General features: G+C 42.2%; 2 protein-coding genes across 2 annotated transcripts; both read right to left on the bottom strand.

Annotated features, from left to right (window-relative positions):
* Positions 1-11,704: 11,704 nt before the first annotated feature.
* On the bottom strand, positions 11,705-13,436 carry LOC115104717 (trace amine-associated receptor 13c-like). The gene has a single exon (XM_029626071.2). It carries the CDS (start codon positions 13,379-13,381, stop codon positions 12,434-12,436), a length of 948 nt encoding a protein of 315 aa, XP_029481931.1. The 5' UTR covers positions 13,382-13,436; the 3' UTR covers positions 11,705-12,433.
* Positions 13,437-15,994: 2,558 nt separating this feature from the next.
* On the bottom strand, positions 15,995-17,628 carry LOC115104716 (trace amine-associated receptor 13c-like). The gene has a single exon (XM_029626070.2). It carries the CDS (start codon positions 17,568-17,570, stop codon positions 16,629-16,631), a length of 942 nt encoding a protein of 313 aa, XP_029481930.2. The 5' UTR covers positions 17,571-17,628; the 3' UTR covers positions 15,995-16,628.
* Positions 17,629-23,375: the final 5,747 nt, after the last annotated feature.

Raw genomic sequence — 23,375 nt, 5'->3', positions numbered from 1 at the left:
GAGGTTTATAAAGGTTTATAAAATCAGGTAACTTTCCCGGAAATTCCAGGTTTTCCAGCATTCCAGTTTGGATAATTGTGGAAGATCCTGCTTATACCCTCCTGATTCCGGTAATTTTCCTACCAGGTTTTCTGGAAAACCAGGGAATTATGTGAAAGTTAGCAGATTTTTGCAACCCTACCCTTACCTCACTCAAATCTCAATCATACACGCCTCTCTATAGTTACTTTATTTAATAATACGTTATTTTCATTTCATGGATCATTGTTTATCAACACAGCTAAACAATTATCCAGGGTCAACACAGCTAAATTATTATCCAGGGTCAACACAGCTAAATTACAATCCACTATCAATATAGACACATCTTATATGCTAACTGCTTGTTTCAGAAATGTTGCATTGACTTTAAAATTCAAATCAGGCCTCTGATAAGACCTTCCTAAGATGTGAACTGAAAAGAAGAGGTGTTATGGCACTATACAACCTTGATACTGTAACAGCAACTTATTTATCTATCACCTTCTCCGAAGGGCCCATTGTTTCTATGATAAATAATCGGGCAACAAGTAAGTGTTCAATAGTTTAATCTGTCCAAATAGCAGCTGCACAAACTTTAGTGGCACAACAAGTTCCAACTCCATCTTTCACGTGAATCCCTCCTCACGTGCAGGGGATTCTGGGAACAGTATTCTCCCAAAAAATGGCCCAACAAGATCTCTACGGCGATGCCATAATAAAAGTCACAGATTACAAACCATACATTTCTGATTACAAAACATAGGCATCTTATTGCAAAATAAGAGCTACAGTCACCCCCTCCTAGAAAACAAAATGTTATTGTTTCTATTACCTCAGCAGAAGCAGCTAGACTGTGCAGGAGAAATAACTGTCTACTTGGTAAAATGTAAACAACATATAAAACAATACCAGTAACATACACATTACAACAATAATGACATTGTATGCAAGAACAGCTCAAACTCTAGTGGATCATGTGCTGTGTAGCCTTATTTAGAATGGCGAAGATATAGGAGACGTTGTACCCACTGTGACTATTAAAACCTACCCTAACCAAAAACCGTGGATAGATGGCAGAATTCGCACAAAACTGAAAGTGCAAACCACCGCATTGAACCATGGCAAGGTGACTGGGTGTATGGCAGAATACAAACAGTGTAGATATTCCATCCGCAAGGCAATCAAACAGGCAAAACATGAGTACAGAGACAAAGTGGAGTCGCAATTCAATGATTCAATCATGAGACATATGTGGCAGGGTCTACATACAATCACAGTCTACAAAAGGAAACTAGCCACGTTGCTGACATCTTGCTTCCAGACAAGCTAAACACCGTCTTCGCCCACTTTGAGGATTTTTTTATTTATTTTTATTTATTTCACCTTTATTTAACCAGGTAGGCTAGTTGAGAACAAGTTCTCATTTGCAACTGCGACCTGGCCAAGATAAAGCATAGCAGTGTGAACAGACAACACAGAGTTACACATGGAATAAAAAATTAACAAGTCAATAACACAGTAGAAAAAAAATGGGCAGTCTATATACAATGTGTGCAAAAGGCATGAGGAGGTAGGCAAATAATACAATTTTGCAGATTAACACTGGGGTGATAAATGATCAGATGGCCATGTACAGGTAGAGATATTGGTGTGCAAAAGAGCAGAAAAGTAAATAAATAAATAAAAAAAACAGTATAAAAACAGTATGGGAATGAGGTAGGTGAAAATGGGTGGGCTATTTACCAATAGACTATGTACAGCTGCAGCGATCGGTTAGCTGCTCGGATAGCTGATGTTTGAAGTTGGTGAGGGAGATAAAAGTCTCAACTTCAGCGATTTTTACCGTTCGTTCCAGTCACAGGCAGCAGAGTACTGGAACGAAAGGCGGCCAAATGAGGTGTTGGCTTTAGGGATGATCAGTGAGATACACCTGCTGGAGCGTGTGCTACGGATGGGTGTTGCCATCATGACCAGTGAACTGAGATAAGGCGGAGCTTTACCTAGCATGGACTTGTAGATGACCTGGAGCCAGTGGGTCTGGCGACAAATATGTAGCGAGGGCCAGCCGACTAGAGCATACAAGTCGCAGTGGTGGGTGGTATAAGGTGCTTTGGTGACAAAACGGATGGCACTATGATAGACTGCATCCAGTTTGCTGAGTAGAGTGTTGGAAGCCATTTTGTAGATGACATCGCCGAAGTCGAGGATCGGTAGGATAGTCAGTTTTACTAGGGTAAGCTTGGCGGCGTGAGTGAAGGAGGCTTTGTTGCGGAATAGAAAGCCGACTCTTGATTTGATTTTCGATTGGAGATGTTTGATGTGAGTCTGGAAGGAGAGTTTGCAGTCTAGCCAGACACCTAGGTACTTATAGATGTCCACATATTCAAGGTCGGAACCATCCAGGGTGGTGATGCTAGTCGGGCATGCGGGTGCAGGCAGCGATCGGTTGAAAAGCATGCATTTGGTTTTACTCGCGTTTAAGAGCAGTTGGAGGCCACGGAAGGAGTGCTGTATGGCATTGAAGCTCGTTTGGAGGTTAGATAGCACAGTGTCCAATGACGGGCCGAAAGTATATAGAATGGTGTCGTCTGCGTAGAGGTGGATCAGGGAATCGCCCGCAGCAAGAGCAACATCATTGATATATACAGAGAAAAGAGTCGGCCCGAGAATTGAACCCTGTGGCACCCCCATAGAGACTGCCAGAGGACCGGACAGCATGCCCTCCGATTTGACACACTGAACTCTGTCTGCAAAGTAATTGGTGAACCAGGCAAGGCAGTCATCCGAGAAACCGAGGCTATTGAGTCTGCCGATAAGAATATGGTGATTGACAGAGTCGAAAGCCTTGGCGAGGTCGATGAAGACGGCTGCACAGTACTGTCTTTTATCGATGGCGGTTATGATATCGTTTAGTACCTTGAGCGTGGCTGAGGTGCACCCGTGACCGGCTCGGAAACCAGATTGCACAGCGGAGAAGGTACGGTGGGATTCGAGATGGTCAGTGACCTGTTTGTTGACTTGGCTTTCGAAGACCTTAGATAGGCAGGGCAGGATGGATATAGGTCTATAGCAGTTTGGGTCCAGGGTGTCTCCCCCTTTGAAGAGGGGGATGACTGCGGCAGCTTTCCAATCCTTGGGGATCTCAGACGATACGAAAGAGAGGTTAAACAGGCTGGTAATAGGGGTTGCGACAATGGCGGCAGATAGTTTCAGAAATAGAGGGTCCAGATTGTCAAGCCCAGCTGATTTGTACGGGTCTAGGTTTTGCAGCTCTTTCAGAACATCTGCTATCTGGATTTGGGTAAAGGAGAACCTGGAGAGGCTTGGGCGAGGAGCTGCGGGGGCGGAGCTGTTGGCCGAGGTTGGAGTAGCCAGGCGGAAGGCATGGCCAGCCATTGAGAAGTGCTTATTGAAGCTTTCGATAATCGTGGATTTATCGGTGGAGACCGTGTTACCTAGCCTCAGTGCAGTGGGCAGCTGGGAGGAGGTGCTCTTGTTCTCCATGGACTTCACAGTGTCCCAGAACTTTTTGGAGTTGGAGCTACAGGATGCAAACTTCTGCCTGAAGAAGCTGGCCTTAGCTTTCCTGACTGACTGCGTGTATTGGTTCCTGACTTCCCTGAACAGTTGCATATCACGGGGGCTATTTGATGCTATTGCAGTCCGCCACAGGATGTTTTTGTGCTGGTCGAGGGCAGTCAGGTCTGGAGTGAACCAAGGGCTGTATCTGTTCTTGGTTCTGCATTTTTTGAACGGAGCATGCTTATCTAAAATGGTGAGGAAGTTACTTTTAAAGAATGACCAGGCATCCTCAACTGACGGGATGAGGTCAATGTCCTTCCAGGATACCCGGGCCAGGTCGATTAGAAAGGCCTGCTCACAGAAGTGTTTTAGAGAGCGTTTGACAGTGATGAGGGGTGGTCGTTTGACTGCGGCTCTGTGACGGATACAGGCAATGAGGCAGTGATCGCTGAGATCCTGGTTGAAGACAGCGGAGGTGTATTTGGAGGGCCAGTTGGTCAGGATGACGTCTATGAGGGTGCCCTTGTTTACAGAGTTAGGGTTGTACCTGGTGGGTTCCTTGATGATTTGAGTGAGATTGAGGGCATCTAGCTTACATTGTAGGACTGCCGGGGTGTTAAGCATATCCCAGTTTAGGTCACCTAACAGAACAAACTCTGAAGCTAGATGGGGGGCGATCAATTCACAAATGGTGTCCAGGGCACAGCTGGGAGCTGAGGGTGGCCGGTAGCAGGCGGCAACAGTGAGAGACTTATTTCTGGAGAGGGTAATTTTCAAAATTAGTAGTTCGAACTGTTTGGGTATGGACCTGGAAAGTATGATATTACTTTGCAGGCTATCTCTGCAGTAGACTGCAACTCCACCCCCTTTGGTAGTTCTATCTTGACGGAAGATGTTATAGTTGGGTATGGAAATCTCTGAATTTTTGGTGGCCTTCCTGAGCCAGGATTCAGACACGGCAAGGACATCAGGGTTAGCAGAGTGTGCTAAAGCAGTGAGTAAAACAAACTTAGGGAGGAGGCTTCTGATGTTGACATGCATAAAACCAAGGCTTTTTCGATCACAGAAGTCAACAAATGAGGGTACCTGGGGACATGCAGGGCCTGGGTTTACCTCCACATCACCCGCGGAACAGAGAAGGAGTAGTATGAGGGTGCGGCTAAAGGCTATCAAAACTGGTCGCCTAGAGCGTTGGGGGCAGAGGATAAGAGGAGCAGGTTTCTGGGCATGGTAGAATATATTCAGGGCATAATGCGCAGACAGGGGTATGGTGGGGTGCGGGTACAGCGGAGGTAAGCCCAGGCACTGGGTGATGATGAGACAGGTTGTATCTCTGGACATGCTGGTTGTAATGGGTGAGGTCACCGCATGTGTGGGAGGTGGGACAAAGGAGGTAACAGGGGTATGCAGAGTGGGTCTAGGGGCTCCATTGTGAACTAAAACAATTATAACTAACCTGAACAACAGTATACAAGGCATATTGACATCTGAGAGAGACATACAGCGAGGCATACAGTAATCACAGGTGTTGAATTTGGAAAGCTAGCTAAAAACAGTAGGCGGGGCTAATCCGCTAGCACAACAAACAGCAGGTAAAATGGCGTTGACTAGGCAACGGGGCCGACAGGTAAGACAAACAAGCAGAAAGGAGTACCGTGATTAATGGACAGTCCAGCGTGCGTCAGCTATGTAGCCAAGAGATCAGTGTCCAGGGGGCAGCGGTGGATGGGCAGGGGGGCTGGGCTGGCGAGTGTTATCCAGGTTTTTTTTTTTTTTTAAACTAACAATGACTAACTAGCTTGTAGCTAGTTAGCTGGTTAGCGTCTGGAGGTTCTTGAGTGTGTCATAAAAATAAAAGTAAAAGTAATAGCGATTCCGTATCACATTGGGTGAGGCAGGTTTCCGGAAGGTATAAACAAATTAAAAATCAAAAAGAGATAGAAAGTAAATGGGGTCAGAGAGTGATTGGGACGCGGTGGTTCAGACGGTTAGCAGGCCTGTGCTAACAAGCTAACAGTTCGTAGGCCCGAGCTAGACAAGGTAGCAGTTAGCGGACCGGAGCTTGACAAGCCGTTAGCAGGCCGAATTAGCAAGCAGGGAGATAGCGAGGGCTAGAGAGTTAACCTTTGGGGGACGTCGCGATGGGGGGAGTCTGTTTATTCCTCTTCATGCGGTGAGCTGGAGATACAGCGATTCAGAAAGCTCGCGGGCCTTGGCCAGCAGATGGATCTTTGGCGATGTCGCAGCGGAAAAGCCTGTTGAAACCCCCTCGGACGATTATGTTGGCGGACCAGTCGTGATGGATCGGCGGGGCTCCGTGTCGGCAGCAGAGGGTCAGTAGAGGGTCCAGGCCAATTGGCAAATTAGGTATCTTTGGACCTCTTCGGCTAGTCGGGAGATGGGCTTAGCTCGAGGCTAGCTCCAGGCTAACTGGTGCTTGCTCTGGGACAGAGACGTTAGCCAGGAGTGGCCACTCGGATTGCAGCTAGCTATTTACGATGATCCGGTATAAAGGTTCAGAGCTTGCGGTAGGAATCCGGAGATGTGGTAGAGAAAAAGCAGTCTGATATGCTTTGGGTAGATGTCGCGCTGGTGTCCTAGTTAGCGTTGAAGACCGCTAGCAGTGGCTAGCTAGTAGCTAGTTAGCGGCTAGCTTCTGATGAGGGTTCCGATTCTAAAGTATAGAAAAAGCAGATCCGTACCACATTGGGTGATGCGGGTTGCAGGAGAGTATATTCAGCCTGTAGTTGGAAAGTGAGATTAAAATATGTACGAAATATATACAGAAAAAAAACGAGGAAAAACTATATTTACACTATACAGGACGGGACAAGACAAAACACACGTCCGACTGCTACGCCATCTTGGAAATGATAACATAATGCCACCGATGCGGCCCGCTTCCAAGGACTGTGGAATCTCCTTCTCCGTGGCCGATGTCAGTAAGACATTAGGGGAAGGGGGGAAGGGCCGGTTTTGACACCTTAATACTCGGTTGTGGGTCCAACAGAGATACCAGAAGAAGACCTTCAACATGTAAATACATGTATTACTTCTTACCCAAAAGAGCGGCAGTTTGGGGCAAGGTATTAGGGTTACTGTGAAAGTAGTTCCCAAAAGTATCCAATTGTTACTTCTCTCTCGCTCTTGAACTCTCCATCTTGTGTAACGAGTGTCATATTGTGTTAGTCCGCTAGGGATCTGTCATCGTATTAAGTTTCTAACCAATAACCTATACCGTGTGTGTGTATCCTGTGTTATCATTTAGTTTGTTCGTAAATAAATAATCTAAATCAATTTGTGTGGTATGGAACGATCAGTAAGACTCAGGTTTGTGCAGATTCAAAAAGTATGTGACGTTCAGAATGAGACTGATATGAGGTAATTCATTAATAAGTGACTGTTATCGATATACAGTTGAAGTCGAAAGTTTACATACACTTAGGATGGAGTCATTAAAACTCGCTTTTCAACCACTCCACAAATTTCTTGTTAACAAACAAGTTTTGGCAAGTCGGTTAGGACATCTACTTTGGGCATGACACAAGTCATTTTTCCAATAGATTATTTAACTTATAATTTACTGTATCACAATTCCAGTGGGTCAGAAGTTTACATACATTAAGTTGACTGTGCCTTTAAACAGCTTGGAAAATTACCCAAAATTATGTCATGGCTTTAGAAGCTTCTGATAGGCTAATTGACATAATTTGAGTCAATTGGAGGTGTACCTATGGATGTATTTCAAGGCCTACTGTCAAACTCAGTGCCTCTTTGCTTGACATCATGGGAAAATCAAAAGATATCAGCCAAGACCTCCGAAAATAAATTGTAGACCTCCACAAGTCTGGTTCATCCTTGGGAGGGAAAAAAAACCTGTGGCGGACTGCACTAGCATCGAATAATTCCCACGATATGCAACATTCAGTCAGCAACCAATACACGCAGTCAGTCAGGAAAGCAAAGGCTAGCTTTTTCAAACAGATATTTGCATCCTGTAGCTCTAACTCCAAAAGTTTTGGGACACTGTAAAGTCCATGGAGAATAATAGCACCTCCTCCCAGCTGCCCACTGCACTGAGGCTAGCTAACACTGTCAAAACCTACGGCTTGCCATGATTTCCTCCTGGCTACCCCAACCCCGGTCAATAGCTCCACACCCCCTGCAGCTACTTGCCCAAGCCTCCCCAGCTTCTCCTTCACCCAAATCCAGATAGTAGATGTTCTGAAAGAGTTGCAAACCCTGGACCAGTACAAATCAGCTGGGCTAGACAATCTGGACCCTCTGTTCCTAAAATTATCCGCCGCCATTGTTGCAAACCCTATTACCAGTCTGTTCAACCTCTCTTTCGCATTGCCCGAGATCCCTAAAGATTGGAATGCTGCCGTGGTCATCCCCATCTTCAAAGGGGGTGACACTCTAGACCCAAACTGTTATAGACCTATATCCATCCTGCCCTGCCTTTCTAAAGTCTTCCAATGCCAAGTTAATAAACAGATCACTGACCATTTCGAATACCCACCGTACCTTCTCCGCTGTGCAGTCCACTTTTTGAGCTGGTCACGGGTACACCTCAGCAAAGCTCAAGGTACTAAACTATATAATAACCGCCATGGATTAAAGACAGTACTGTGCAGCTGTCTTCATCGACCTGGCCAAGGCTTTCGACTCTGTCAATCTTATTGACAGACTCAACAGCCTTGGTTTCTCAAATGACTGCCTCGCCTGGTTCACCAACTACTTCTCAGACAGAGTTCAGTCTGTCAAATCAGAGGGCCTGTTGTCCGGACCTTTGGCAGTCTCTATGGGTGTGCCAGTGTTCAATTCTCGGGCAAACTATTTTCTCTGTATATGTCAACGATGTCGCTCTTGCTGAGGGTGATTCCCTGATCCACCTCTACGCAGACAACACCATTCTGTATACATCTTGCCCTTCTTTGGACACTGTGTTAATTAACCCCTGGGGTGGCAGGGTAGCCTAGTGGTTAGAGTGTTGGACTAGTAACTGGAAGGTTGCAAGTTCAACATCTGTCGTTCTGCCCCTGAACAGGCAGTTAACCCACTGTTCCTAGGCCGTCATTGAAAATAAGAATTTGTTCTTAACTGACTTGCCTGGTTAAATAAATAAATAAATAAATAAATAAACCTCCAAACGAGCTTCAATGCCATACAACACTCTTTCCGTGGCCTCCAACTGCTCTTAAACGCAAGTAAAACCAAATGTATGCTTTTCAACCTTTTACTGCCCGCACGGCTAGCATCACTACACTGGACGTTTCTGACTTCGAATATGTGGACAACTTCAAATACCTAGGTGTCTGGCTAGACTGTAATCTCTCCTTCCAGACTCACATTAAACATCTCCAATCCAAAATTAAATCTAGAATCAGCTTCCTATTTCGCAACAAAGACTCCTTCACTCACGCCGCCATTGTTGTTTTTATTTGCTTTTACACACCAGTATTTCTACTTGCACATCACCATCTGCTCATCTATTACTCCAGTGTTCATTTGCTAAATTGTAATAACTTCGCTACTGTGGCCCTTACCTCCTCACGCCATTTGCACACACTGTACAGATTATAGACATACTTTTTTTTCGATTGTGTTTTTGACTGTACGCTTGTTTATTCCATGTGTAACTCTGCGTTGTTGTTTATGTCGCACTGCTTTGCTTTATCTTGGCCAGGTCGCAGTTGTAAATGAGAACTTGTTCTCAACTAGCTTACCTGGTTAAATAAAGGTGAGAAAAAAGAATAATAAAATAAAAAATGTGGGGCTTATGTCGTGCCACTACAGGTGTGAATGGCTAGGTAGCAATTGGAAATACTGTTAAGTATACTGTCAAAAAACACATTGTTTGGACTGTGTAGAGCAAGGCTATCCAACCCTGTTCCTGGAGAGCTACATGTTGCAATTTGCAACATCAACTACTTAGTTAAAGTACCTGAACTACAACCCATTAAAAAACATGTAATAATATAACTTGCTGTAATTTTTACTGTAGCTTGCAAATCTTCCTTTTTTTCACGGCTGTCACAAATCCTGTTATGCCACAGCAACCTTGACTTAACTTCTATTTGCTTCCATTTCATGCAAGTTGTTGTTATTATAATGTGTCTTTTTATCTGGATGTGGTACACTTTGTACAACTCTCGTTTGCCCATGTTTCTTTGAGAGCCTATGAATTGTAAAATGTTGTGATACTCAACTCATCCTGTGCTATACACTTTTTTCTAACACCTCAAATTCATGTCACTTTACTTAAAGGTAAATTGCAGCAGTTTTATCGCAATATCAAATCATTTCTAGATAACAATTAAGTACCTTAATAGGCTAGTGGTTATCGGCCCAACGCTCTAGCCTAGTGGTTTGAGAACCCGATGGTCACTCTGACAGAGCTCTAGAGTTCCCCTGTGGAGATGGGAGAAACTTCCAGAAGGACAACCATCTCTGCAGCACTCCACCAATCAAGCCTTTATGGTAGAGTGGCCAGACGGAAGCCGCTGCTCAGTAAACGACACATGACAGCCCGCTTGGAGATTGCCAAAAGGCACCTAAAGGACTCTCAGACCATGAAAAACAAAAGTATCTGATCTGATGAAACCAAGATTGAACCCATTGGCCAAAATGCCTAGTGTCACGTCTGGAGGAAACCTGGCACCATCCCTATGGTGAAGCATGGTGGTGGTAGCATCATGCTGTGGGGATGTTTTTCAGTAGCAGGGACTGGGAGACTAGTCAGGATCGAGGGAAAGAGAAAAGTACAGAGAGAAAAGCACAGAGAGATCCTTGATGGAAACCTGCTACAGAGCACTCAGACGGGGGCGAAGGTTCAACTTCCAACAGGAGAACGACCCTAAGCACAAAGACAAAACAACAAAGGAGTGTCTTCGGGACTAGTCTCTGAATGTCCTTGAGTGGCCCAGCCATAGCCCATAGCCATACCCCGGACACATTATGTGTGTCTCCACACACCTAGGCCTAGGCCATTGATGAATTCAAGACAAGGTCGTTTTTATTGATCTCAGATTCTCAGTTTGTCAGTGTCAAAGTAGCCTGTCATTTAGATTTAGATTTAGATTTGAGAGGTGTTAAAAAGTATTCTAAAATTATGTAGAATTTGAAATGTGTTTATAAAATGTCACATTTTCCACAGACCCCTAGGCTACAAAAGGATCCCCATGTGTTCAACTTCTCCAAGCCTTAGACTCTACTGCTATATGCCAGTACTCAAAATCGATGGTTATGCATACAATGCAGGACAACCCCTGTCAGGCTCATTTTTTCCTCCGGCACCTCCTAATTTACAAATGAAACAATGCACAATCCTATAACCATAAAATGTTCTTCATAACACCTACGGTGTAACTTTTGCTTATTTAGGGAGCCATTTACCATAACAGCATTGTATATGATACAACAACACCAGGTAATGGATATACAACAAATTATTCTTATTATTGTTATTTTAGAGTAGTACAATAACGGATCAACAACAGAAACATAGAGGTCAATAGATGTATGACAGGATTGAATGTTTCTGAGCTCATCTAGCCTGTCACTCAGCATGTCAGTTGGCCAGTTTCTTCTTCGAGTTAAGGGAGACTTTGATTCAGGTATATCATGGGGACAAATACTATTTGTCAGACATCAGAACAACCACACTGTACTCTGAACCAATCACCCTATTACAAAAAAAGTGACTTAGAAATGTGATTTTCAGTTCAGTTATATCAATCAAATCTCGTGATTACCTTGTAAAATAACATTTCACCCCAAAAAATATAGATATTTTGAATAATTCACTATAACCCATTTCATCAAATGTGCCCTCCTCAACAGCTTCAACGGTAGCTCCCAAACCCTTGGCACTAGGAACATTTATAATGCAAGTCTAACTACTGCACTGTGACAATTAACATGCCTTGCACAAACTCCTGTCATTGTGTAAATTTCTATTTTAGGGCATTATTATTTATGTCTTAATTGCATGTAGTTACATTTTACCATCAAATTCTTACACCATTGAGTTAGACCTGGACGTTGTATTGTATCATGCAGTATTGTACAGGTAACTGACAAAATAATGGAAACACTTTATTATATCTTCATTTCAACAAGGAACACAGACTGAGATCAAGGTCTCTTTTACAGCTGGGCCCTGCGTATACATGTTTACACATACAGTTTAGGTACAATGATTAAAAAACTAAACAAGACAAACAAAACGATCACAGACAACACAAAACAAACAGATTACATTTACTAACAGCACAAGAACTTGCATTACCCAAAACCGTTACAAGCAATATAAAAAATAAAAATGCTCCAATAAATATTTAAAATGAGCAAGGGGGACAAGAGTCTCAAGTTTAAGTTTAGTCTGCAGGCTATTCCATAAGCAAGGAGCATAACAGGAAAAGGCAGCCATACCCAACTTTGTGGAAACCGCATGGGCCTCAAGTGTAATCCATGCTTGAGACCTGGTTTTAGGAATTCTAATTCTAATATTGATGAGTGATGATAAATAAGAAGGTAACTTTTTCAGAAGTGCTTTATAGACAAACACGAGAGCATGTTGTTCTCATCTCACGGACAGCGAAGTCCAATCCACATTTTGATATTAAACACAGTGGTGAGTTCTGTAGCTAGCACCCGTAATAAACCTAAGTGTGCAATGATAAGTAGCATCCAGCGATTTAAGTGTTGATGCCATAGCATGCATGTAAATAATATCCCCATAATCTATAACAGACATAAAAGTAGCTTGCACAATTTGTAGAGGACAAACATGTCCTGTTTCTATAGAGACATATTCATTTTGGAAATAAGCAATTACAACAACAATATAGTTTCAAATTTGTCAGATTTAGGAATAAAAACAGAATTATAAACGCCTTAACTTGAGAGTTAAAATATGTTTAGCTGTCACTTTGAACCATGGATAAAAGAAAGCATAAATTATTGGATTAATTAAGGAATTAACAAATGGCAGAAAGCTTAAGTAATTTGATGATTGGTGAGAGAAAAACTGCATAAAAAAAATTGGAGTCCAACAAGATAGATAGGTGAAAACTACAATAGATAGAGTTTTTGCTGCTTTTCTCTCAGTCTTATTCACCTGTACAGTTTTAACACCAGACTGGATGGCAATTTCTACTGAAAATACCTTTCTGGCCTGTGATCTGGCGACCACAAATATTTTCAAATAAAGTGTTATAATAATAGAGCACGGGACAACCATTGTAATTACAAGGTCAATGATGCTACTCGAGTCATATACTTCAACAATAAAACATTCTTCAAAACACCTTCTAGGTACTTCTACATTTACAGTTATTTTTATAAAAGCAGCATTGTATATGATACAACAAAACCATATAATGGATATACAACATGTAATTCTTGTTATTGTTATTTTAGAGTGGTAAAATAAGGGATCACACACAGCAACATAGCGGTCAATAGAAATCAATACCAAATTCCCGAGAGATAGGGATAGAATGAAATAACTGATGTAGACATAAAACACACAGAAATATTTCCCCAAAAACCAACATGATTCCATTATTGCTACGGTCCCTACTGGTATCACAATCAGTCCCACCAGGAGATCTGCCACAGCCAGAGAAAGGATGAGCAGATTGGTTGGAGTGTGGAGCCGCTTGAAGTGAAAGATAGAGATGACCACCAATATGTTCAAAAAGACTGTAACCGCTCCAATCGATAAGAAGAATATGTACAGTGTTATGTACATCGATGTTGATAGCAAAACCTTTCTGCAAGAAGAGTTATGTTCTGGAAAACAGTTCTGAGCATCTTCGTGTTCCTCCATTTGTAATAAAGGATAAAAATACTGAGGTCCTGCTCTTGCGTAGTCCTGTGTGTGACTCTGTCAGGTCAGCCTTCTGACAAACTCTGAGCTCTGCCTCTCTATTTATCCCTGAGTGACAAACATACACTCCCCCTCCTCAGAGTATCTCGGCACACAAAAACACCACCAAAGCATTTAGTGTTAGGAAATGTAAAACTTGTATTGGAGTTTTGAAAAAGCTTCTGAAGTTTGTAATTTGTAATTACAAATGCTGATGCTCCAGATACTCAACTAGTCTAAAGAAGGCCAGTTGTATTGCTTCTTTAATCAGAACAACAGCTTTAAGCTGTGCTAACATAATTGCAAAAGGGTTTTCTAATGATCAACTAGCCTTTTAAAATGATAAACTTGGATTAGCTAGTTCAACGTGCCTTTGGAACACAGGAGAGATGGTTGCTGATAATGGGCCTCTGTACGCCTATGTAGATATTTCATAAAAAATCTGCCATTTCCAGCTACAATAGTAATTTACAACATTAACAATGTCTACACTGTATTTCTGATCAATTTGATGTTATTTTAATGGACAAAAAATGTGATTTTCTTTCAAAAACAAGTACATTTCTAAGTGCCCCCAAACTTTTGAACTGTACTGTATATTTGGGCTCTCGAGTGGTGCAGCGGTCTAAGGCACTGCGTCTCAGTGCTAGAGGCGTCACTACAGACCTTAGATTCCAGGCTGTATCACAACCGGCTGTGATTGAGTGTCACATAGGGCGGCACACATTTGGCCCAGCATCTTACTTGTTAGTTTTTAGCCTTGGTAGGCCGTCATTGTAAAGAAGAATTCGTTCTTAACTGACTTGTCTTGTTAAATAAAGGTTAAATAAATAAACAGTGTTGGAAAAAGTACTCAATTGCCATACTTGGGTAAAAGTGAAGATACCTTGATAAAAATGACTCACCTAAAATTGAAAGTCCACCGGTAAAATACTACTTGAGTAAAATAAAAAATATGTATTTGGTTTTAAATATACTTAAGTATCAAAAGTAAATGGAATTGCACAAATATACTGAAGTAAAAGTATAAATATTTTCAAATTCCCTGTAATTCCCTGCATACTTTCCGAGAGTGGCGTGGTATGCCCCTTTAATGATGCTGTAACAATGGTCCAGATTTTCCCATTCTCTTGTGGGGCATTTTGCCCGTTTTTTAAAAATCTGGGCAGATCGTAGCTCAGACTTTTGTGGTTGGAAATCCCTAGAATGATGAATGCAGAATTCAGGTATTTCCTTTCCTCCTCTGTAACTTTGACATCCAGAAGCTGTCGTGTCATCTGCGCACAGGCTTGCTGTGGTATGTACACACCAGCCAGTGAAAGATGTGCTGCAAAGTAAGTTTTATCATTCTGAATTCCTCCTGTAGATAGCTGGCTATGCATCGATGGGGGCACAGTGAGCTCATGTCATGCCTATGTAGCAGACATGAGCCGTTCATGATCACATGAGGAGGTAGCCTCGCCTGCGAACTTCAAAACCAGTGTCTGCCCTCAGTCCAAGGGGGAATTTCCTGAATTTCCTAAAGATGTTGGTTGCTCACATGGGAGACCCGGGTTCATATCCTGCCTATTACAATGGCACCCCATGTTGGGCACTCTCTCATGGGGGAGGAGGTCAAAGGGGGGGTAAATATAGCGGACATGAGTCGGTCATTATCACGTGATGAGATAGCCCTGCCTGCAAACTTCAAAACCAGTGTCTGTCCTCAGACCGGGTTCATATCCTCCATGTTACGTCACTAAAGGTGTGAATGGCTAGCTAGCTAGTGGCAGTATTGTCAAGTATACTGTCATCAAAACACATTGTTTGGACTGTATGAAGCAGGGCTCTCCAACCCTGTTCCTGGAGAGCTACATGTTGCAATTGCAACATCAACTACTTAGTTACCTGACCAACTACCAATCAAAAAAACATAATAATAATATAGCTCACTGTTACCGTAGTCTGCACACATTGAGGAGTGCCAATAATGATGAAACCTTGATTTTGATTTAAATGTATTTTGTATTAAATAATTGTAAGATTTTGGTTGTTTCCATTGAAACATTAATAAAGTACAGTATTTCTCACATGTTGGTATTTTGAGTTTCTCTATAATTATATTGTTTATATTTTTTTAAGTATTGTTTGTGCATTGCCAGTCAGGGGTGCCAGTAATTTTGGAGCCCACTGTATCATAAGGCTTTATACAAATGGCCTGGACTTCATAGTTTACAGGCCACATCAGGCCTGCAAGTAGGGTTGAAAAATGACCAACTTTCCCGAAAAAATCTTCCAACCAGGATTTCTTTGAAATTTACCAGGATTTTTGCAAGACTAACTGTAAGTGATGTGTAATTCGTATTGGAATCTAGCCAGCCTTAGGCTATCCAACAGTTGAAATGTTTTATTCACTCACAACCTGCATTTATAATGACTGCCAGGGTTAATAACAGTGAGAGGAAACTACCTAAGCCATTTAAACTGGAACAACCATTTCAGTAACGGGTGCACAAATTCAATGATTAGATTAGTTTATATATATTTTTTTAAATCTTTGTGTAACATACAATTTAATCAATCAATTACTCAATGTACATGCACCCAGACCCTTACCACAACAAACATATATGTTGTAAGTCTAATGACTTGCAAAAAGTCCTGTGATTGTGCGAATCTTTCTTTTGGGCCATTATTATTTGTCATTTTTTCACATTGTTACATTTTAACATCAAATTCTTACAAAATACACCATTGATATAGACCTGGACAGTATATGTTATCAAGCAGTATTGTACATTACTACACTTGTTAAAGACATTGTGTCGCCATTGAGCCACTAGAGGGTGGTGTTAAATAACATCTGGATTGATTCATGACGTCCTCAAAATGTACTTTACTTTTAGAATACTTACATACTATTTACCATTAAATAACATGGAACAAACACAGACTTTGGTCTTTGGAATGTACATCCCAAAATGACTAAAATGTCTTTATAACAAGCTTATGCCTTTGGCAATTAACATGTCATTACAATCCAATACAGCCAAATCATGCTGTATCAACACCACATTCTGAATCAACACCAAATGTATCTATAATAACAACAGCTAACTGAGATAAGTAATGTAAGTGTATTATGAAAGAAACAATTACAACAACAGTATAGTTTGAAAATAACATTATCAAATCTGTGTTTGTCAAACTTTTGAAAGAAATGTAGGAACTATAAATGCCTTAACTTTAGAGTTAAAATATGTTTAGCTATCGCTTTGAACCATGGATAAAAGAAAGCATAAATTATTGGATTAATTAAGGAATTAAGAAATGGCAGCAAGAGTAAGTAAGTTAATGATTGTGGAAGAAAAAAATGTAGAAAAAAAATTGAAATCCAACAAGTGAGATAGGTGAAAACTACAATAGATAGAGTTTTTGCTGCTTTTCTCTCAGTCTTATTCACCAGTACAGTTTTAACACCAAACTTGGTGGCAGCCTCTTTTGAAAATATCTTTCTGGCCTGTGATCTGGCGACGACAAATATTTTGAAATAAAGTGTTATAATAATATAGCATGGGACAACCATTATAATTACAAAATCAATGGTTTTACTCCAGTTAAATCCTTCAAAAATAAAACATTCTTCAAAACACATTTTGGGTACCTGTAGAGTTACAGAGTTATTTGAAATAACAGCATTGTATATGCTACACCAACACCAGGTAATCAATATCCAACAGATAATTCTTGGTATTGTTATTTTTGTGTGGTACAACAAGGGATAACACACAGCTACATAACGCTCAATAGATATCAAAACCAAATTGCCCAGAGATAAAGAAATAATGAAGTAACCGATGAAGAGAAAAAACACACAGAAATATTTCCCAAAAACCCAGCATGATTCCATTACTGCCACAGTCACTACTGGTATCGCAATCAGTCCCACCAAGAAATCTGTCACAGCCAGAGAGAGGATGAGCAGGTTGGTTGGAGTGTGGAGCTGCTTGAAGTGATAGATCGAGATGATCACCAGTATGTTCAAAAATACTGTAACCGCTGAAATTAATGAGAACAAAATGTACAGTGTTATGTATATAGATGTCGATAGCGAAGCCTTCCTGCAAGAAGAGTTATGAAAACAGTGTTGAGCATCTTTGTGTTCCTCCATTTGTAAGAAAGGGTAAAAATTCTGAGGTCCTGCTCCTGTTTGATCCTTTGTTATGACCCTGTCAGGTCACCCTTCTGACAGACTATGAGCTCTGCCTCTCTATTTATCCCTGTGTGACTGAGGGAAACTCCACCTCCTCAGAGTCTCTCGACACACACACCACTAAAACATACATACTGTAAGTGAGCACAAAAGAATTACAAACGGTCAGAAAAACAAATCATTTGTGGAACCATATTGAGATCAAACACAGCAATATAGTGGTGAATAGATGTATGACAAGTCTAACGATTTTAATCTGGAAGAAAATAGTATGGTCTATGTTTTGGTGACTCAAAGGCTATTTGACATGGGAAATATATGTATAAATGTAATAATGTAAAGTGGCTGTTCCACTGGATGTCTTAAGGTGAACGCACCAATTTGTAAGTCGCTCTGGATAAGAGCGTCTGCTAAATGACTTAAATGTAAATGTTAAATGTAAATAGGATGACTGTTTTGGGTGATGTCAGTGCTCAGCTTGGACTTCACACTACTTCACAACCTCAAAAGACATGACGGGACGGCATGTCAGTTAGCCAGTGTAAAGGAATGTTGACAGTAGGGATGTTAATAAGATGGCATAACCTCATGGTATATGCACTAATGAGCACGTAAATCTAAATTAATAGTGCCATTATAGGAAAATGCAATATACAGTGCATTCGGAAAGTATTCAGACCGCTTCCCATTTTCCACATTTGTTACGTTACCGACTTATTCTAAAATTTATAAAACACATTTTACACACAATACCCCATAATGACAAAGCGAAAACAGGTTGTTATTAATTTCTGCAAATTTACTACAAATACAAAACTTAAATACATTATTCATGTAAGTATTCAGAAATTTTGCTATGAGACTGGAAACTGGGCTTAGGTGCATCCCGTTTCCATTGATTACCCTTCAGATGTGTCTACAACTTGGGAGTCCACCTGTGGTAAATTCAAATGATTGGACATGATTTGGAAAGGCAAAAACCAAGTCATGAGTTTGAAGGAATTGTCCGTAGAGCTCCGAGACAGGATTGTGTCAAGGCACAGATCTGGGGAAGGGTACCAAAACATTTATGCAGCATTGAAGGTCCCCAAGAACACAGTGGCCGCCATCATTCTTAGATGGAAGAAGTTTGGAACCACCAAGACTCTTCCTAGAGCTGGTCGCCTGGCCAAACTGAGCAATCGGGTGAGAAGGGCCTTGGTCAGGGAGAGCCTTGGTGACCCAATTGTCACTGACAGAGTTCCAGAGTTCCTCCGTGGAGATGGGAGAACCTTCCAAATGGACAACCATCTCTGCAGAACTCCATCAATCAGGCCTTTATGGTATATTGACCAGACGGAACCACTCATCAGTAAAAGGCACATGACAGCCTGCTTGGAGATTGCCAAAAGGCACCTAAAGGACTCTCAGACCATCAAATCAAATAGATTTATAAAGCCCTTCTTACATCAGCTGATATCTCAAAGTGCTGTACAGAAAGACAGCCTAAAACCCCAAACAACAAGCAATGCAGGTGTAGAAGCACAGTGGCTAGGAAAAATCCCCATCGAAAGGCCAGACAGAACCTATGAAGAAACCTAGAGAGGAACCGATGAGGGGTGGCCAGTCCTCTTCTGGCTGTGACGGGTGGAGTTTATAACAGAACATGGCCAAGATGTTCACATGTTCATAGATGACCAGCAGGGTCAAATAATAATAATCACAGTTGTTGTCGAGGGTGCAACAGGTCAGCACCTCAGGAGTAAATGTCAGTTGGCTTTTCATAGCCGATCATTCAGACGATGAGAAACAAGATGCTCTGGTCTGATGAAACCAAGATTGAACTCTTTAGCCAAGCGTCGCGTGTGGAGGAAACCTGGCACAACCCCTACGGTGAAGCATGGTGATGGCAGCATCATGCAGTGGGGATGTTTTTCAGTGGCAGGGACTGGGAGACTTGTCAGGATCAAGGGAAAGAAAAGATGTACGGAGCCAAGTATAGAGAGATCCTTGATGAAAACCTGCCCCAGCATGCCCAGGACCTCAGACTGGGGCATAAATTCACATTCCAACAGGACAACAGCCAAGGCAACACAGGAGTACAGTGTTGCAGGTTAGTAACAACATGATTAGGGACTATGTTCATTGTTGTTTAGGGGAAGCGGAAAAGGTCAGTTGTACAACTGAATGCGTCTTCCACATTTAACCCAACCCCTTTGAATCAGAGAGGTGCGGGGGGGGATGCCTTATTCAACATCCACAGCGCCTGGGGAACAGTGGGTTAACTGTCTTGCTCAGGGGCAGAACAACATATTTTTACATTGTCAGCTCAGGGATTTAATCCAGTAACCTTTCGGTTACCGGCCCAATGCTCTAACCACTAGGCTACCTACCGCCCTAACTAGCTAACGTTAGCTGGCTGGCACGTTACGTAACCTGTGCGATCTTACATGTTGTTTACTTAGCTAGGTTCATTATTTACCTAGCTAGCTAGGTATATGTCTTAAGTTAAAGTGTACTGTTAGCTAGCTAGCTAACGTTAGGTGGCTGGCTCCCTAGCTAACGTTACTTGTATGATTACTTGTGTCCCAGAACCGTTTGCATTGCTAGTTAGATCCTAATGTTAGCTAGATAACATTGAACCTGGTTGGTAGCTTTCAGCATGTTCATGCAGGGTAGTAACAGCATGATTTGGCACTGTGTTCATTGTTGTATAACTAGCTAATGTTAGCTGGCTGGCTCGTTAGCTAACGTTACGTGACGTGTGTGATCTTACACGTTGTTTACCTAGCTAGGTTCATTGGTTGCCTAGCTAGCTACCTACATGTCTTAAGCTCTAAGTGTACAACACCCATTGAATATGGCTGGTGTCAGTAAACGTTGGCAAAAAAAGCGTAATGAAATTGTTGCCAGTAAAGCTGGTTAGGCTGTTTTCATGTTATCCAGAGGTTAAAAAAATCATCGGCCAAAGCATCAAGTGTGTGATCTGAACGCTCGGAGAGCGAAACGAAATGGGTAGGGCTACAGCTTAAGAGGGTGTGAATGACGCTGAATGGGTGTACAGTCGTGGCCAAAGGTTTTGAGAATGACACAAATATACATTTTCACAAAGTTTGCTGCTTCAGTGTCTTTAGATATTTTTGTCAGATATTACTATGGAACACTGAAGTATAATTACAAGCATTTCATAAGTGTCTGTCACTACTGCAAGCAAAGGGGGCGCATGAAGTTGGACTGCCCTACACTGAGAAGGATGGGCCAACACAAAGAACAGAGCCCTTAAAAATCAATACCACTACCGAAGGCACCGGGCTCAGCCACAGAGGGTCTAGTTATTGGGTAATGACCTTGCTGGGGATCAGATGTGTGTGGCCCGGTGGTGAGTCAAGTACCTGTAGACACACAGGAAACAGAGGCATTGGAGAGGAAATATCCTGGTATATTCCTAGCCTGTGTAGTGACTCGCTCTCAGATGCAGGCCAAGCAAGTATCGGCAGATATTTCAAAGGATTGAAGGGACCCATCAACTCAGTTAGCAGACACCTGGTTTGCTAAGATATGGGAAGTGCTGGACCCCCTACAGTTCAAGTGGGAGTTTCTTGTTGAGGAGCAAAGGAAGGATCCTACCATGGCCCCTCTGATTTAAACCGTGTCAGTGAATCAGGAGATAGCAGCAGGGTCCCCTCCTGTACTCCCTGTTCACTCATGACTGCATGGCCAAGCACGACTCCAACACCATCATTAAGTTTGCCGACGACACAACGGTGGTAGACCTGATCATTGACAATGATGAGAGGTCAAGGAGGGAGGAGGTCAGAGACCTGGCAGTGTGGTGCCAGGACAACATCCTCTCCCTCAACATGATCAAGACAAATTAGATGATAGTGGACTACAGGAAAATGAGGGCCAAGCTCACCCCCATTCTTATCGACGGGGCTGTAGTGGAACAGGTCGAGAGCTTTAAAACCTCTCTGGGATAGGGTCTAGTTTCCTGAATTTCCGCCTGACTGACAAAGTTAACTGGCTGTTATTCAGGCCCAGAAGCCAGGATATGCATATAATTGGTAGCATTGGATAGAAAACACTTTGTTGTTTCTAAAACTGTTTAAATAATGTCTGAGACTATAACAGAATTGATATGACAGGCAAAAATTGTGTATTGTATAGAAATGTTGTTTGACTTGTTTGGACGAAGTTTAGTGGTAGCTTTTTGGACTCCTTTGTCTACATGTTGAACGAGTGGATTACTGAAATCGATGGCGCCAACTAAGACTTTTGGGGATATAGAGACAGATTTTATCTAACAAAACAACCATTCATGTTGTAGCTGGGACCCTTGGGATTGCAAACAGAGGAAGATCTTCAAAAGTAAATTATTTATTTAATCGCTATTTGTGATTTTATGAAGCCTGTGTTGTTTGAAATATACGTTGTTGTGAGGCGCCGTCCTCAGACAATCGCATGCTTTCGCTGTAAAGCCTATTGTAAATCAGACAACACAGTTGGATTAACAATAATATAAGGTTTTAATGATACTTGACACTTGCATGTTCATGAATGTTTAATATTACGATTATTTATTTGAATTGTGTACCCTCCAATTTCACCGGATGTTGTTGGCTGGTGTCCCTATCCCTAATTAAGTTCCTTGGTGTCCACATCACCAACATGGTCCAAACACACCAAGACAGTCAAGAAGAGGGCACGGCAACGCCTATTCCCATTTAGGAGACTGAAAAGATTTGGCTAGGGTCCTCAGAACTCTATAATCTAGAGATTGCATCATCTGTGGATCTGTTGGGGCAGTATGCAAATTGGAGTGGGTCTAGGGTTTCTGAGTTAATTTGTGTTGATGTGAGCCATGACCAGCCTTTCAAAGCATTTCATGGCTACAGACGTGAGTGCTACGGGTTGGTAGTCATTTAGGCAGGTTAACTTAGTGTATTTGGGCACAGGGACTATGGTGGTCTGCTTGACACATGTTGGTATTATAGACTCAGACAGGGAGAGTTTGAAAATGTCAGTGAAGACACTTGCCAGTTGGTCAGCGCATGCTCAGTGTACACATCCTGGTAATCTGTTTGGCCCTGCAGCCTTGTGAATGTTGATGTGTTGAAAGGTCTTACTCACATCGGCTGCGGAGAGCATGATCACACAGTCGTCCGAAACAGCTGATGCTATCATGTATGTTTCAGTGTTACTTGCCTCAATGCGAGCATAGAAGTTATTCAGCTCATCTGGTAGACTTGTGTCACTGGGCAGCTCCCGGCTGTGCTTTCCTTTGTAGTCTGCAATCGTTTGCAAGCCCTGCCACTTCCGTTGAGCGTCGGAGCCAGTGCAGTACGATTCAATCTTTGTCCTGTATTGATGCTTTGCCTGTTTGATGGTTCGTTGGAGGGCATAGCGGGATTTCTTATAAGCTTCCGGGTTAGAGTCCCACTCCTTAAAAGCGGCAGTTCTACCCTTTAGTTCAGTGCAAATGTTGCCTGTAATCATTTGCTTCTGGTGGGGGTATGTACGTAAGGTCACTGTGGGGACGACGTCATCGAGGCACTTATTAATGAAACCAGTGACTGATGTGATGTACTCCTCAATGCCATCAAAATAATCCCGTAACATATTCCAGTCTGTGCTAGGAAATTGGTCATGTAGCTTAGCATCTCCTTCAGCTGACCACTTTTTTATAGACCGATTCACTTGTTTTAATCTTTGCTTTTAAGCAGGAATCAGGAGGATAGATTTATAGTCAGAATTGACAAATGGAGGGCGAGGGAGAGCTTTGTA

This window comes from Oncorhynchus nerka, linkage group LG22 (assembly GCF_034236695.1).
Source record: "Oncorhynchus nerka isolate Pitt River linkage group LG22, Oner_Uvic_2.0, whole genome shotgun sequence".
Lineage (NCBI taxonomy): Eukaryota > Metazoa > Chordata > Actinopteri > Salmoniformes > Salmonidae > Oncorhynchus > Oncorhynchus nerka.
This window is presented reverse-complemented; position numbering and strand designations above follow the sequence as displayed.

Coding starts and splice junctions, on each gene's coding strand:
- LOC115104716 (XM_029626070.2), bottom strand. CDS start 17,570: ATGGAGGAACACAAAGATGCTCAACACTGTTTTCATAACTCTTCTTGC.
- LOC115104717 (XM_029626071.2), bottom strand. CDS start 13,381: ATGGAGGAACACGAAGATGCTCAGAACTGTTTTCCAGAACATAACTCT.